Source organism: Brachyhypopomus gauderio, chromosome 18 (genome assembly GCF_052324685.1).
Source record: "Brachyhypopomus gauderio isolate BG-103 chromosome 18, BGAUD_0.2, whole genome shotgun sequence".
NCBI lineage: Eukaryota > Metazoa > Chordata > Actinopteri > Gymnotiformes > Hypopomidae > Brachyhypopomus > Brachyhypopomus gauderio.
The window spans coordinates 16426251-16442594 of NC_135228.1; the positions used below are offsets into that span (position 1 = coordinate 16426251).

At 42.6% G+C, this 16344-nt stretch overlaps 3 protein-coding genes across 8 annotated transcripts; 2 read left to right on the forward strand and 1 right to left on the reverse strand.

Moving 5' to 3' along the window:
- The first annotated feature begins 344 nt into the window (after positions 1 to 344).
- npas4b (neuronal PAS domain protein 4b) lies at positions 345 to 4970 on the forward strand. 2 transcript variants are annotated; one of them, XM_076979649.1, is made up of 9 exons: positions 345 to 538; positions 625 to 791; positions 1147 to 1310; positions 1500 to 1602; positions 1734 to 2025; positions 2148 to 2257; positions 2365 to 2500; positions 2625 to 4225; positions 4343 to 4970. In XM_076979649.1, exons 1-9 carry the CDS (start codon positions 510 to 512, stop codon positions 4366 to 4368), a joined length of 2628 nt encoding a protein of 875 aa, XP_076835764.1. In that variant the 5' UTR covers positions 345 to 509; the 3' UTR covers positions 4369 to 4970. The 2 variants fall into 2 exon arrangements, with proteins under 2 accessions (XP_076835764.1, XP_076835765.1); XM_076979650.1 differs by having other exon boundaries at positions 346 to 791.
- A 2178-nt stretch (positions 4971 to 7148) lies between these two features.
- mrps12 (mitochondrial ribosomal protein S12) lies at positions 7149 to 9179 on the forward strand. Of its 5 annotated transcripts, none has more exons than XM_076979654.1 (3): positions 7149 to 7251; positions 7677 to 7734; positions 8010 to 9179. In XM_076979654.1, the coding sequence occupies exons 2-3, from the start codon at positions 7686 to 7688 to the stop codon at positions 8390 to 8392; spliced, it is 432 nt and encodes a 143-aa protein (XP_076835769.1). In that variant the 5' UTR covers positions 7149 to 7251; positions 7677 to 7685; the 3' UTR covers positions 8393 to 9179. The 5 variants fall into 5 exon arrangements, with proteins under 5 accessions (XP_076835769.1, XP_076835768.1, XP_076835771.1 ...); XM_076979653.1 differs by lacking the exon at positions 7149 to 7251 and adding an exon at positions 7263 to 7385; XM_076979656.1 differs by lacking the exon at positions 7149 to 7251 and adding an exon at positions 7290 to 7337.
- On the reverse strand, positions 8509 to 14097 carry nlrc3l1 (NLR family, CARD domain containing 3-like 1). Its single transcript, XM_076979651.1, has 7 exons — positions 13778 to 14097; positions 13367 to 13557; positions 12881 to 12994; positions 12688 to 12780; positions 12479 to 12593; positions 11868 to 12108; positions 8509 to 11774 (listed from the first exon to the last, which is right to left on the reverse strand). Exons 2-7 carry the CDS (start codon positions 13507 to 13509, stop codon positions 10204 to 10206), a joined length of 2277 nt encoding a protein of 758 aa, XP_076835766.1. The 5' UTR covers positions 13510 to 13557; positions 13778 to 14097; the 3' UTR covers positions 8509 to 10203.
- Positions 14098 to 16344: the final 2247 nt, after the last annotated feature.

Sequence of the window (16344 nt, forward strand, 5' to 3'; positions counted from 1 at the left end):
ATTTCTTTTTTAAAATAGAAGAAAGTTATCAGCAAGTGCAGATGATCGCTCAGGTGCAAATTTGAATTGTGACAGTGCCGCTGCAGATTCATAACAGAAGCTCTTGCACAAGCGCGCGATGGGACACAACGTTAAAACCGCCACCCTCGCCCCACACCTCCTTGGTTTGGTTTTGCCCAAATTGGGCTCTCTGCGTTGAAGGGGTTCCCATATCAATGTTACGTCATCACCAGGGAGCCAAAGTAGCAGATACACAGATCCATGCGGGAACTGATTCGGATGTATCAGTACACGCCCCCCTTCAGGCTTTATCTCTATATAAAGGGCACGGATGGACCGTTTTTTACCAGAACCTACATAACAGACAGAAGAAGAGGCATATTGCTCATCATTAACTAACCCTTCGGTGTTATCGCAAGAAAAAGGAAAACAAACAACTCAGCGAGGAAAATGTTACTTCCTTAAAAGTTATTTTCTTTATCACGTCAGGCTTCACAACCGTTGTCCCAATGATTAAGCAGACATCACTACAATCCCTGTAAGCAGTCCCTGAAATTACAGTTTGCTTCCTGTCGCTTATCGGCAGCTATTGAGTCCACCTGTAGCTAACGAGAAAATGTACAGGTCCACAAAAGGGGCTTCGAAGGCGCGGAGGGACCAGATCAACGCAGAGATTCGTAACCTGAAGGATCTTCTCCCTATCTCCGACGCAGACAAATCTCGGCTTTCATACCTCCACATCATGTCCCTTGCCTGCATGTACACAAGAAAGTCCGTCTTCTTCTCTCAAGGTAGGCAACATTTGTTTTTTGGTGGAGTTGCATTACTGATGCAAACGTAAAGTTTTTTTTTAACATACGTTATAATTAGCAACTTACTTTTGAACTAAATATGCTAATCACAGACGTTTTTGAAGAAGCTTCAGAAAAGTAAATAGTTGCTGTCCATGGTGCTGATGTATACGGTTGCTAGAGGCGCTGTTAGATCCAAACCTAAGAAAAAAAACGGGTAATATAAATAGTTATATGTTTATTAGATATGTATGTTTTATACTTTAAATTGGCGCTGCGCGTTATTTTCAACTACGAGGGAAAGTACTATTCGCTGTTCTCATGATTAATATTAGTTTAATCTATTTTTGTTCAGAATTAACTATGGCGGAGCATCATGATGTGAGTGGAGCATACAAGACTTTGTCCGAACTCTCTGAGCTCGTGCACGCCTTACCGGGATTTCTCCTCTTGCTAACGAGTGAAGGCAAACTTCTGTACCTGTCGGACAACGTAGCAGAGCACCTGGGCCATTCTATGGTGAGTATTATTTGTTATTATATCATCTTTTCATCATTATATCATTATTGTTACACAATAAATTAAGTGATTAAATATTTAATGGGTGTAATTATGCATTTTCATCCCAAACACTGTTTTAACATTCATACTAGTTCCTACATGTGTAAGAAATACGTGTCTGACCATAATTCTTTTGGCATAATACAGGTGGATCTGGTTGCCCAGAGTGATAGCGTGTATGACATTATAGATCCTGCTGACCACTTCATCATGAGAAGTAATCTTGTGCCAGTGACTGCACCAGACACAGGTAACAATAAACACTTTTTTAATATCCCAAAGACACATCTGGATTTCCTAATATAACTAGAGCACAAAATACAATCTGATGGTAGAATCCTTTTCTTTGCTTTCTTCTTATTGATTTCAATGCATTTTTAGAGCGCCTCTTCCGATGTCGTTTCAACACTTCAAAGTTTGTGAGGAGGCAGGGCTCTGGGAACAGAGTGAGCCTTGTGCGAGCGCGCTGCCTGCCATCCCCGTACCACGCTGCCTCCTACTGGACATCCAACTCGGTGTGGGTGTGTTTCTGCTCACCTCTGGAGCCCCAGGCACCACAGCCTTCAGCCACCAGGAACCCGCTCCCCACCCCACCCGCAGAGCAGGCCTTCCTGCTGGCCTGCTTCCAGTCCCAGCACAGCCGTGATATGAGGTTCCAAGCTGCCCAGGAATGGTAAGAGAAACAAGCCTTAACATTTACGCGACTGCATACCGACTGATGTGGCGATTTAGAGGCATTTAGAAGAACAGCGAACAGAACTAGACTCTTACGTTGGCTATCTTTTTTCCTGGCAGTGTGAGTGTGTATCTGGGTTACGATGTGGATACGCTGCAGTCCCGCTCCTGGTACAGCTTTCTGCACCCCCGTGATCTTGCTCACGCCTCCACGCAGCACTGCACCCTACGTGAGTTTTAGATGGCCGTATTATAAGAGTAGTTCTAATTTGCATAACACATACTACCAACAAGCCAAAAAGGAACACCCTATCATAATGAATGTGTTTCTCCGCAGTGCGTGAAGAAGGAGAGAGGCAGGTGGAGATGGTGGTGCAGGTGGAGACAGCTGACCACTCATGGGTGTGGCTGTATATGATCCTTCAGCTCCAGACTGGAGAACATCCAATCAGTTGCCAGAACTACGTCATTAGGTATTGCAACAACGCACACCTGCTTCTCTGGTTGAATTTACAGAAAATGACTACTGCATGTCACATCAGCATCATGAGACATCAACACGCTCACAAATCGCCCTTTTCTCCCTTCGTTCCTCAGCGAATCTGAAGCATGGTCTGTGCGTCAGCAGCTCTACTCTGAGCAGAACCAGGCGGCTCTCCTCTATCAGGAGCATTTGGCTCAGCAGTGCCCAGATCCGCTGTCCAGCCCGGAGCAGGTCTTCACCCCCAGTAGCAGCGGTCTGTCTGCCCAGTCCTTCGACTTCAGCTTTACTACCTCTGGCCGCAGCTCCTCTGAGGAGCTGCCCAGCACCCCAGCCCAGTCCGGCCCGCCTCTGGGCTCCGCCCCCTGTCCTTCCAGCTCTCTAGATGAAGACAGTTTTTCCCAGCAGCATGCAAGCCAGCATATGTGGTCTCAAGGAACCGGAAAGCTTTCCACAGGAACAGCCCCAACTGCCCCTTCTTCTCAGTTTAGTGACATGGCCAGCATGGCAGGACATTGTTCGGCTGGTCAATCCCCCACTTCCCCTGCACTCCTCCCCAGTCCCCCCATACCCCAACAACACAGCCTCGGGGAGCTTATATGCACTCCCCCCTATACCCCAAGACTCGGAGGAGGCCGTTTCACATTTGGTGAGGAGATCTTTAAACTAGACTCCACCAGCACAGTGATCGGTGCCCCATGTCGAATAAAGCAAGTCACATCCTCTGCAAATCAAGTGATGTCTCTCTCAACAGGCACTGGGCTCACGCTGTCTGTACAACATTGCCGCAGGCCTCTTTTTGAGAAATTGCCTCCTACCCCAGACAGTCCAGGTAATGACAAGAGTATCCTCATGGCCTTGCCAGAGATCAAGGGGCCCCTGTATGTTGATGTACCGCATTCGGTTTATCACTCTCCCCCCGAGGGCCTTTTGACTCCAGAGGCTTCTCCCACCGAACATCTCCGTCCAGGATTCTTCCCTCAGCAAGCCGAGGATGAGCAAGAAAGACTGGAGATCTCCCTATTGGCTCAGTATCTCTGTTCTGTAGCTGAAGGCTTCTGTCACGACCACCCGCTCACCACACACACCTCCTCCCCTGTCCTCCTCCGAGAGCCCATATCCATCCAGAGCGGTGTGGCTTCCTCCTGTGAATTTCCACCCACCATGTGCTGGAGGGAGCCTCCCTCATCGATGGCTCATGATGAAATCTCTTTATTTCAAGAAAGCCTTCTACCGGCTGCCCTACCCCAAGTCTCCTCCTCCACCTCCCCCTCTCTCCCACCTCCCCACTCCTCCATTCAGCATCCTCCTCCTGCCCCACCGAGCACCTGCTCTCCTGGGCACACACGGGAGGAGGCTCTAGTTGGTGTGCACCACCTACGTAGCGTCCAGTCGGCGCACCATAGCAGCACGGCCGGGGCCAGGCCGCTGGAGTCAGGGGCACTCGATGAAGCAAAGGCTGGAACAGAGAGCCGGATGGACATGGAGATGTTGGCTCCAGCACAACCCTCCACTCTCTCAGCCTCACCTGAAGCAACCCCTGGCCCAGCACGTCCTGATGTCAGCCCCGGTCTGCCCTGTGCCCAGTCCCTCCTGGAGGAGCTGGCCACCATGGAACCTGTGTTCGAGGCATCCGCTTCGATTACTCCTGCCTTGAGGCAAGAAACCGAGTTGTATCAACTCCCTTTTCAGGAGTCCCCACAGCACTTCTACCAAGGTGAGACTCAAATCTGTGTTAGTTTTTAGGATCTTATATGGAATGTAGCTTTCAAAGTTTCATCAGGAAGTAATGATTTCAAGATTCTAATCACTTTCTCTACTGTCTGTCTTTCAGATGGAACCGGTGATCACATGTTCTGAAATAAGTCTGTGACTTAATTGATAAAGTATGGCATATTGTCAGAATTTCTCAGATTCTTATCAGATTATTTAAATGACAGAAATGACTATAATAAAAAAGTAAAATATATTCATTTTATGTTTATACTTCAATGCAATGAATGTAACATGGGCACGTAATAATAATGGACTATCATTTTAGAAAAAAATACTTTAAGGTATTCTCGTTATGGCAACTTTAAAAAGTGCCACTTTTGTATTCACTTATAGTGAAGACTGTGTTTTACACAAAGATTATCCTGAAGATTGATGAAACACATTTGTATTGGTTCTATTGCACCCTGTGTTTTCACAAACTAATGTAGAATTGTCTACAGTAAAGTAGAGGATTGATTCCTAAACTCTGGATATTTATTATTCATTGATATTGTTTACAAAACCTGTTTGTGTCTGTGTAATTATATGAGAAATATCTTCTATTCAAATATTTCAGTGGTAAGTAAATGTTTAGTGATATATAAGATGTTTACCACCTTGAATGGTCATATGGTTTTTAATAAAAAAAAATGCTCCATGTCTACGTTCTTTTCTCCTCAAAATATGTATAATGACAGTCAATTAAATGTATGGTTATCAAAGCAAGGAGCATCAGTGTCCATGCATTCATAATTGCTGCCCCCAAGGTAGAACATTGTTCTTCACACTTCCTCCCCTCCATTCACTGCCTTTTTACTGTGTCTCCATGGTTTCATGGAACTGAGAGCTGGAGGCTGACGCACATGATGAGGTGCTAGCTGTTTTTCCTGACGCATGCTCTTGACTCAGAGGCATGGTGGAGACAATCAGCTTCCCACTCCTACACACACTCGCACACTCGCACACACACACAGACACACACACAAACAGACACAGTGAGCATTCACTCAGCCTACACTCACTCATTATACCAGGTAGTGCATGATAATACCTTATATGGCTTTTCCTGTCTCTCTCTCACTTTCCCATCTACCCTATCCCACTACTTTCTCCAATGGTCTCTGGCTCAATGTTCTCCCCTGTTGCCGAGGGACTACAGATCCTCCACAGACAAGCTCCACCTCCACGGCCCTGCTAACATCAGTTTCCTGTCAAGTTTATTCAATGTGGTCCTTATCCATTGAGACCGTCCAATGGGGCACTGACCCGCCAACCCTCCCTATAGGCCTACGTGTGCCCGCATGTCCAAAAATACCAGCCGTCCATCCTCTCATTGGCCACCACCAGAATGTGAATGAGCCGCATCCCTCACTCCCTCGTCACGTCTCCGTCCTTGTGAGAGCGCGAGCCTTTCAGTGCTGAAGAGCAACAAAAATAGAAGCATCTGAAAAGAGGAAAAAACGAGAAAGAGGGGGATGGTACGTGAGGTTTGAAGGTACACAAGGACTTCAGGTGCTCGCTCCTCTGGCTCTCCTCCCACTCCTCCAATCAGGCAGCCAAGCTTTTCATCCTGCCTCTTTCACACATCTGTGTGCACTCATTCATTAGGCCCCTCTCTCCTTATGACTCACCCCGGCCCCTCGAGCCCCCCGCACCCCGACCCTCAACCCTCCTCTCCTTCACTCCAGCTCTCTGTTTATCATTCTCGGACCCATCATCCACCAGCCCCAGCAACACAAACAGCCTGCGCCCACTTATGCGGTTATGCAAAAGCAATGCAGAAACTCTCCAAGCATCTTGTGTGCTGTGAATGGCCACAAACACAACCTCCTACATATTTGCTTGGAAGGAAAATGTAAAGGATTTATTTTTTTTCTGATAAATGTCATGATAGCCCTATCAGTCCAATAGAAAGAAATTAAATAGCATATATTTGAACAGTGCACACAATACTCATTAAAATAACACATATAGTATAAATAAAATAATTTTAATTTGTGAATTCTGTGTCAATCTGAATCGATCAGAAACATTTCAGATTAGAAAATTCTCAATGCTATATTAGAGACTATGATCACAGCACACAAACGTGTCTACAGTTTGACATCTGGCGGTCAGCAACATGAACTACACATTCTCTAATGTTTGATTTTATGGTATTTGCTTGGCATGTCCGAAGTGGCCAATATAGGTTGCAGTTACGTATGTCTCATCTCTTTAACTTTTAACATATTCTTGTTTTATACATGTTGTTGTATAGTTGCACCACGCTCCCTAAATAAATAAATTAATTAATTATTGTAGGCTTATTAATTAGATAAATGGTCGACATCGTTACTGCTAGGCTTACGTTCCAACTAAACCAGCCAGCCAAAATCCACATTTGTAGCATTACAGTACATAAAAACAATGATACTGTCTTTACAATTTCAGTATGGGGAAAAGGTTTGAGTCATCGTGACATGATTCAACTTCAACGAACTCTTAAGGCCCATTCACACCCTACGGTAATTACGGATACGGACCCTTTCGTCCGGTTCCGGAGGTCGTTTCATCCGTCAGTGGGTCCGTTGCCAGAGCGCTTACGAATCCGTAGTAACGGAGCAATATAAACCGCAAATCAGGGGGCAGTAGAGAGTCAGAAGCATCGAACGTACACCAATTCGGGAAAATCAATGAAGAAGAGTACTGGACTTTAAAAAATGACGCTCGAGTTAGAAGAGAAACTTTGCGAGTTGGTTAGAGGCTACATTCTGCTACGGTGCCAGGTCATCGCGATAAACAGCGATGCAAAAACAGCTGGGAGGAGATTGCTGGTGCGCTGGTGCCGGAAATTTGACTATACTGCCCTCTAGAGGATGTATTTAAAAAAATCATAACAACGTTGGAAACGGAAAGAGGTATAGTGGCCCCCTACGGAGGCTACGTTTGGTACGGACGGACGAAATTCGTCCGTGTCCGGAGGTATAAAGCAGGCTTTACACTGAGGTAAACGCGCATTTTATATCTAACCACTAGATGTCGATATCGAGCTTTATTGGGTCTTGAGGAGTGAAAGAAGAGAAGAAACACGCGTGAGATAACTTTCAATATGGCTAGCTGTAGTCAACATAAATGAGGGGGTAGGTCGGAAAATAATCCCTGTTTCCCCGCATGTTAAAAGCAAATACACGAGATTACCTGGCGGCGATTTAGACACAGGTAGTTACATTGTGTTTTTAAGTAACTATTCTCGTCGTGGTCGCTGTGTATATAAAGTAATTGCCTGGGTTAGCAAGACAGCTAACAGGTTTGCAGCTAATATTCTCATTACGCTGTGCAATATGACTGTCCAGTAGTGTCTAGTTGGGTTCTTGTAGTAACTGTGCCAGTTATTTATTTTTTGTGAATTACATACAATTTATTGCTTACAGATTTTTATTATGGCCTTTCTTGGAAGATTGAGGCCAGCTCTGTCTTCGGTCTTGCAAGGTGAGTCTAAAAGTCATGGCTAGCTAGTTATCAACTGGGAGTACATACTAGCTAGGGTAGGTAAGACGACCCCATCCAGCTTATGCCAAGTCTTAATGTTATGAATTAGTGTTATAAATGAATGTTATAAATGTTAAGTCTTAATGTTATGAATTAATGTTAAGTCTTAATGTTATGAATCCTTATCTCCATATATTCTGAGTGTAACGCGTTGCTGAAAGTTGCGTTGTATGTTTGGCATTTATGAACGCAAATGATTGTCATTATTTTTGCAGCAACTCAGTCAGCATGTCCCTGGTCTGGACCCGTGCTCAGCAGGATGATGGCCACCCTCAATCAGATGCACCGCCAGGGCAAACCTCCGCCACCCATTAAAAAGATCGGCGCAACATTCGGTCGACCGCAGCTGAAGGCCGTGGTCTTGAAGACCATGATCAGGAAGCCCAAAAAGCCAAACTCGGCCAACCGCAAATGTGCGCGGGTCCGCCTTTCCAATGGCAAGGAGGCAGTGGTGTTCATACCTGGGGAGGGACACAACCTTCAGGAACACAACGTAGTGCTCGTCCAAGGGGGAAGGACACAGGACTTGCCAGGTGTCAAACTGACAGTAGTCAGGGGCAAATATGACTGTGCTCATGTAGTGAAGAAGAAACAGTAATAACTGCCGCTCACATCTGGAACCACTCCTGAATCTTAAGTAGTTATTACCACCACATCAACACCACAGAGTGTTTTATGCTCAGAATTCTCAAGGTTACTTATTTACATCAGCAGTGTGTTCAGCCATGCAGTTTATTTAAAGTTTATGAATGTTCATGGCCTTGACATCACATTTACACAAAAATAAACCAATCATTTTGAAGTGTAATCCTTTTTAAACATGTTAGAAGTAACACCTTTGCAGTCTTTCATGGAAATTCATCCATAGATCTGAAACCAGACCCATGTTCAATACAAGTGGAGCATTGCAAACTTGATCAAAGAAATTGCATCTTGAGTATGGTATTCTGTCAGTGCATAATTTTTTAAGCCTTCCTCTAAAGATTTAGAGCTCAAATACACCACCTGGTGCTCATGATTCTCTCTACATTCATATCAAAGGGAGGAAAATTAGGAAAGGCCATTTACCCTAACTCAGAAAATCGAGTGCAAACCACTGATGGAATGATACTTGAATGGATTATGAATTTCTATGTTGTAGTCATAAGGGAAGTGAAAAAGAATATTCAGTTGAGGGGGGAAGAAATTGTGCAGCTTTTAGACTTGTTACATCGTAATGTGAGCTGTTGTCATAACACATAACCAACCTTTTGTCCTTCAGTGGCTGCCACTGGCAGATAAGAATCTGATTTGTAGCTGCAAGTTTTTCCATTAGAGAACCTCCATTGAAATTTTCCTATTGTTTGTATTGAGGGAGTCTATAAATAAAATTAGTGCTGCTTGAACGTTTGTGAACTACTCAAACAGGTTCCTTTCTTTCTAAAAAAAAAAATAATAAAAAAATAATTCTGAACATCCAAATCTCAGTATGTACATTGGACCTTCCAAATCTTTGCACAAGATACATTAAAATTTATTCAAAAGTATTTTCTAAAAAAAAAAAAAAAAACTTAGATCTTCCAAGAGAGAGTAGGAGGGACATCTGACATGTACCACCTGCTTCAGATCGTGTCACAGCATTTCTATGGGATTGAGGTCCAGACTTGACTGGGCAAATCCAGAGTGCAAATCTTTCTCTTAAGCCATTCCTTAGTTCCTTGGTAGTTATCTTGAATGCTTTGGGTCAAAGTCTTGTTGCATTTTACATTTCATCTTCAACACTCTGACTGACAGCAGGAGATTTAGTTGATAGTTCTGGGAACTGATGGTTCCCTGGATAATATGTTGTCGTCCAGTTTCGGAGGCAGAAAAGTTGGCCCAGGCCTTCACATTTCCACTACCATGCTTCACTGTTGGGAGGAGATTCTCTTTATACGATATATAAATTTCAAAAGCTCATCATATAATTATTCCTCCATTATTGGGAAAAATACATTTAAATAAATGTAAGCATTCCAAACATTTTAAACATCTGCCAGAAGTTCTTAAGTAGTGTAATGGCACATACTAAGTGTATCCATCTGCAATTCATACACAAGTAATTTTCCAGGATCGGAATAAAAAAAAAAACAGCAGCCTGAAATTCAGCTTTAGTTTTCTGAATTCATATATAACTACATTTCAGTGTGTGCACAACTTTCTGTATGATTATGCATTGTTAAACTGGCTATTCTTAATCTTAAAGCGTGAATGACCAGGCTTTGGAGCTGTGAAGCAGTAACAGAATATAAGTAACACAAATCTATATGTGAAATGTAAAATGTGAAAGCAAAACACAGTCATGTCAGAACTGAATGCACTGCGTTCACTCCCTTCAACTGATGCTGCTTAAAAACACTGGTGATCAGACTGGGAAGATTTTAAACCCGTTCAGTGGCTTTTAGGCTGAGGGAAGAGTTCATCTAAGCACAGCTGAAGGTTTTCATTTCTCTCAGGATAGTGATTCTCCTTAATCTTTTTTCGTATGTAACGTGCCGTTTCCTCCCGGGCTTGCAGCGTGTTCCCTCTGCTATCAAGGAAGCCCCTGAGCAAATCCTGGTTGGCTTCTACAGACATGCCCAGGAGAAATCGCAGGAAGATGTCATAGTTGCCGTCTTTGGCATGCATTGCTTTCTCCACAGCACTCTTCTGCAAGTCTACCAGAGAGGGCTCCTTGAACATTTTGAACTTGTTAACATCCAGAACGTTCTTCCCGTGGTTCTTGAAAGAAAGAAAAACAAAAAGGGCAGCAAGGTATTCCTGCATAGTTGGGTGAACAAAGCAGTCCACCTTCTCGTGATACATCACAAACTTCTCCCTATAGAACTGCGTACAGAGGCCACTGGTGACTGCATCTTGCACGTTCAGACCACTGTCTTTCCAGTTATCTTTCTCAATTCTAAACTCACTCTTCTCCAGTAACTGGAAGGCTATCTTCCCGAGCTTCATAATGAAGTTCTGATCATTAAGGACGCTCTCTTCACTCTGGCTGGTCTGCAATTTCTGGCCACGCTTGCTCATGTGCACCAGCAGCAGCTTGCTGTAGAAGTGAGTAAGAGCTTTGGGTAACACTGCCCCAGGTGCCAAGTTCTGGAGTTCTCTCTCCAGCACAATGCGCACCACCCAACAGAACAGCGGCATGTGGCACATGATGTAGAGTGTCCTGCAGGACTTGACATAAGCAATCACTTTCTCTGCAAGTTCTTTATTTGCAATTGCCTTCCTGAAATAGGTCTCCCTCTGTTCTTTTTTGAACCCACGAACCTCTGTTACCTGGTGGATGCATTCTGGAGGGATCTGGTTAACTGTTATGGATCGGGTGGTGATCCACACGAAGGCACAGTACATCAGGTTCCCCCGGATCAGATTGGTGATTAAGATTTTTATTGTTGTTGGCAGAGATTGATCACACCAGTATGCAGTTCTGCGAAAGTCGATGGGCACAATGCAGTCATCCAGACCATCACAGATGAACATCACACTGCAGTCTTCAAATTCAAGGGTATCCACCTCCTTCATCTCTGGATAGAGTCTACAGATTAAATCCTGGAAGCTTATTTCGGCATCTGTCATCTGGTTCAACTCTTTGAATGGTAGAGGAAGAAGAAAGAACACATCTTGGTGTGCAGTCCCCTCCACCCAGTCCAGTATAAACCTCTGAACTGCAGATGATTTACCAATCCCTGGAGTTCCTTTAGTTAACAGTGTCCTCACATGCCTCGTCTTAACAATCTCAGAGCTAAATATGTCCCTGCAAGATATTTCTTCTTTCTTGTCAACGCCAACCTCCTGTAGCTCTTCTATTTGCCTAAACTCGTGCTCATTGTTTGATGCAGCGTTTCCACCATCTGTAATGTGGAGGTCTGTGTAAACAGACTCGAAATCAGTCTGCTGGGCCAGGCCTTCATAAATGTTCTCATACTTCCTCTTCAGAGTTATTTTTAACTCATAACGCACTTCATCTGTATGGGATAAAGAAAAGTAACATTAAACATTTAAATATTTTTTTTTTTTATGAAAACAAGAACAGAGAAGGAGAGATGTATGACTCTTACTCCTTTTACACAGCCCCTGAAGGTAGTCCGCCACCTTCTTTAGATTCATATCTCTAAGAACCAGCTGTGTGATCTTTAGAGACACCTCTATGTCACAGATCTCCAGCATTTTATCTACCACATCAACGATATCAAGGCTATCCAGGGGGTCTCGAAAACGCTCTGGGTATCTCTCCCACAGGATTCGTTTAAAGTTTTTTAATTCATCTGTTGTAAGTTTCTGCAGAGAGCTTTGAAGTGCCTGAAAACAAAGCACAATAATAATGTAATGTGCACAGCATGAAAAATGGTGATATAAGAAAATCCTGACAATTGGCTTGGCTTGACCAAGTTAATGTGTGTTAAATTAAAGCTATATTACACATAAATATACATAAATATATTACATTATATATATATTATATATATATATATATAATTAGTTATATTACACATAAAAGTCCCTCAAAAGAACTACAAGTACCATATGGATTGCATCAACATGAAACCTTTCCTATTACTGTTTGTTACAAACTGACTGATCAGGTGATCAGGAAATAGGTTTTTAAGGAAATCTTTGGGAAAGCTCACATTCAGTTATAGTGTGATGGCCACGATGAAACATTTCTAACCTTGAAAGCGAATTCAACAGTCAGGGAAGGGTGCCGCTTCTCATTAGGATCTTTTAATAACTCTGGTTTTAGGGGAGGTGCTACACTTGGCTGGCTGCAAGATTTCTTCCGTGACCTAGATTGGAAGTTGTTTAATCAGTTTCACAATGGGAAGAAACATTTCAAAAGCAGTTTTTGGAGGGCACAGAACCCAGACCCCCCACACTCACCTTCGTTCAGGCTTGTACTCGTCTTCCTGAACGTCATCACTGCAGAAGGAGCAGCAACTTGACGCAGAAGAATCCTGTCTGTCCAACTGGATCCTGTAAAAACACGGTAGCTCAAAGCAAGAAACAACACTCAAACGCACTCAACTTTCTAAGCTTTAAGCATTTCACTCAGATTAATAGGTAATGGACTTACTTAGTTGTGACACAGGTTGGAGGTTGTTCGTCAGCTTCTATGTCATTTAACCAGTCATCACTCTTCATGGACTCATAACTGGGTGCAGGTGAAGCAGCTCTTTCCACATCAACGCTGAGAAAATGATTATTAAACAAGAAACAAAGCTGATAAAACTGACATGGTACACAGGGAAATATCAGACGTTTCTCTGATAATTGTGACTTAATATCGTCTAATTATGTATAGCTTATGAAATGCCAGTCTGATAAGAGGCATATTGAATATTATAATCATTACTGTTTATCGTCAGCTGGCAATTTTGTTGTCTGTTTTTCAATTCGGCTATAAATCCTGGTCATACAGATACAGATATTTACCAGCAGATGTCATGTTTGCACTACCAACCTCAAAACCGATTTCAGGCATGCACGGGTTAAAGTGTTATTTATGTCGTCTGTTGCAAGAAACCAACATGTAATCTTCCTTGTCTAGTAATAAATGTACCTCTGTGTCACAGGTTCCCAATGCATTAGTTCGAGCGACGGCCTTCTTTCGGGGATATAGAAGTCCTCATCTCCCCCTTCGCTTCCGAAGGCGGAAGCACCATGTCCAAAAGGAACACTATTGTCCGACGCAGAGTCTTCCATCTCGGAAGATTAGTCGTTTGAGCTGTCTAGATCGTGACCTTTTTTAACCTTTGTTTACCAAAATACAACATACAGTATTAAAATCACATGAAGTTTAGATAAATTCAGCCTGCTATTAGAGGTATCGTCCTCGTGCCGCAATTATTTTACTTCCGTGTTAACAAACGCCATCGCATAATACGATTTATGCATGTTGGGACGCGTTTAGTGTTTGTACATCAGGCAGACCCGTTTAATATTGTACGCTTGAATAAGAGAAGCTTCTTACGTTTTGCAGAAGTCCTCATCCACCGTGCACTTCGTTCTTCGGTATGGTGGCCAATATGCGAGCTAGCCCGGTTGTCAAACTTCCATCGGCCTACCATAAGTTTTGTTTGACGTGCGATTTCCAGCTGAACCGGTTTTAGTCCTGGACCCTAGTGCATTCATTTGTACGTTACGTTTAATTCAGTTACACTACGGCACATGAGAGCCATATAGGCAAGACAATCAGTTATTAAATCAACATAAACACCGACTGGGCCTTACTGCTTATTTTAACTGGATATGTTGTAAAGTTACTTTCGCTTTGCCTAATTAGCTAGTTCCTGTCTCTCTCTTAAAGAGACATAGGAAACCTAAACAGCGACAGACGAGACTGGTGGGCAGAGCAGACTGAAACAATTTGTACAGTAATATATACAGTAAAAGGAAATGGTCCTAATGCCAAAACTTGACAAATCGTTTTGGTTAACTATAGACTTTGGATGTAGAGTACAAACAGTATCCATCAGCATGAGTTTGTAATAGTTTTGTGATACTTTTGGGTGGGAAAAATATTGAGAGGTATTATCAATATCACCACTATATTATTGGCATTAATGACAAAAGTCATTTAAGAGCTACATTTATTCATTTTATATTGAGTACGATTATTTTGCTGAAAATGAAATTTTCACTTAGTAAAGAAACTCCTTGAGACGTAGAATTTTGAGCATGATAGAATTGCAGTAATGAAAAAACAATGAGCATTTTGTACAAGCTGCAAAGACATCACCTGAAAGAGTCAAGTAAAGTCTGTTTGTGTGTAGATACTACATTCTGACTGTTTATCTGTGTAATTATAATGTGATTAAAATGTGAATCATTAACATTAAATTTCTTAAAGCTTAGTGCATGTGGGAAGAGTTCCTTAATCCATATTTAATGGTTGTTTGCTGACATGTAGTAAGCCGTATGTCCAAACACGCTCCTGTGCTTGGCACTTCCGTATTACTGGATCATTTTATAAAAGCTCCAAGTGGAAACATCTGATATCCCTGTTGCTGGTGACTTAATGCTGAAAACTGTACTGCAAGATGTAAAGAAAAAGTAAAAGTGTTCTGCTGCCAAATGCCTTTTTTGTTTCATTTCTCTCTCTCTCACACACACACACACGCACACACAAAATTTGTCCACCCAGAAACACCAAACACATAGGCTACTATTTTATAATAGGTTTGTAGTGGAAAGTGTTACATATCTACATATCTGGACTACTTCACTCAAAACACATGCACAACACACTAGTGTTGTCAAAAAAATCGATATATCGATACGTATCGATACTGAACATTCTGAAACAGTACAATACTCGTTTCCCTTAAGTATCGATTCTTTTTACATAAACTGCGCTTTCGTTTGACCCACCCAAGCTGCCGTAATGCACAGGACAGTTTGTAATGCTAATATGGCAGCTAAAGCAAACGCAGTGCTGTTGGATTCGAAGCAGATACAGATGGAAAACCGAAGGACATGAACAAGCCCATTTGCAGGCGGTGCTTTTGGAACATTTCAACGAAGGGCGCTAAAGCCTGGTTGAGTGACCATAGCGCTCGACTCCGCGCGCACCTCGCGCGAACCTCCGCGAGCGGTGGAGGCTTTATACTTTCCGGTTTGCAGTGTTGTCCGAAACTATATGTGGTAGTATAAAAAAACACCCCTCAAAACAGGGGAATGAACACTTACCTGACGAATTTTAATGCTGCTTTGTGTTTCAGTGTGTTTCAGGTTTGAAAAGTGCTGCAATTTAGGCTAAAGTACTTGAAAATGTTGAAATTGTAACTACTTCGTTTCACAACAAATATCTGTCTGACTGAACAGTTTTCTTGTATTACATTAACAAATACGAGCCTTTTGTAATTCCAGGATGAAACGAGAGAACGTGAAGACGTTAAGATTGGGCGTTTTGAAAATAAACAACCATTAAATAATGTGATTAAAAGCGCAATATTTCGAATCATTTCGAGTATATAAATATTTAACTTAATTAAGTTTAACGTGCTGGGAAATATTGGTACAAGCGCTTGAATTGAACCCTGCAAACATGACTTTGTTCATTGCGCTGAGGCGCGGCGCGCGCGAAGTTACAAAATTCAAAAATGAACAAAGTCATGTTTGCAGGGTTCATACACCTTGTGGAATTCAAACACTTGTATGTCACTTTCAAGGTCCATTTCAATATTTCTCAGCACGAGCAAAGACACTTTGTCAGACGTTCAAAAGACACTGAAAAGCCAGAATGAAAGTTTTAGCGACGTCTTTTTTAAACGTCTATTACTGCCATTCAGTTGCAGTTTTTGCACGTCCTGACATCCAATAAAGGTCCTAGTCAGACGTTCAGGTAGAAAACTCGTCATAGACGTTCATGTTAAGTTAAAAGGTTAAGGTCCTAGTCACACGGTCAGATTTTGAACCAGTTTTGAACGTCCACCAGACATGCAAAAATGGGTCTGGACTGACCGACGTGATACAGACTTGATTTTAACGTCTTTCTGACGTCGCATGTTTGTTGGGATAAGGTAAATATTTATACAT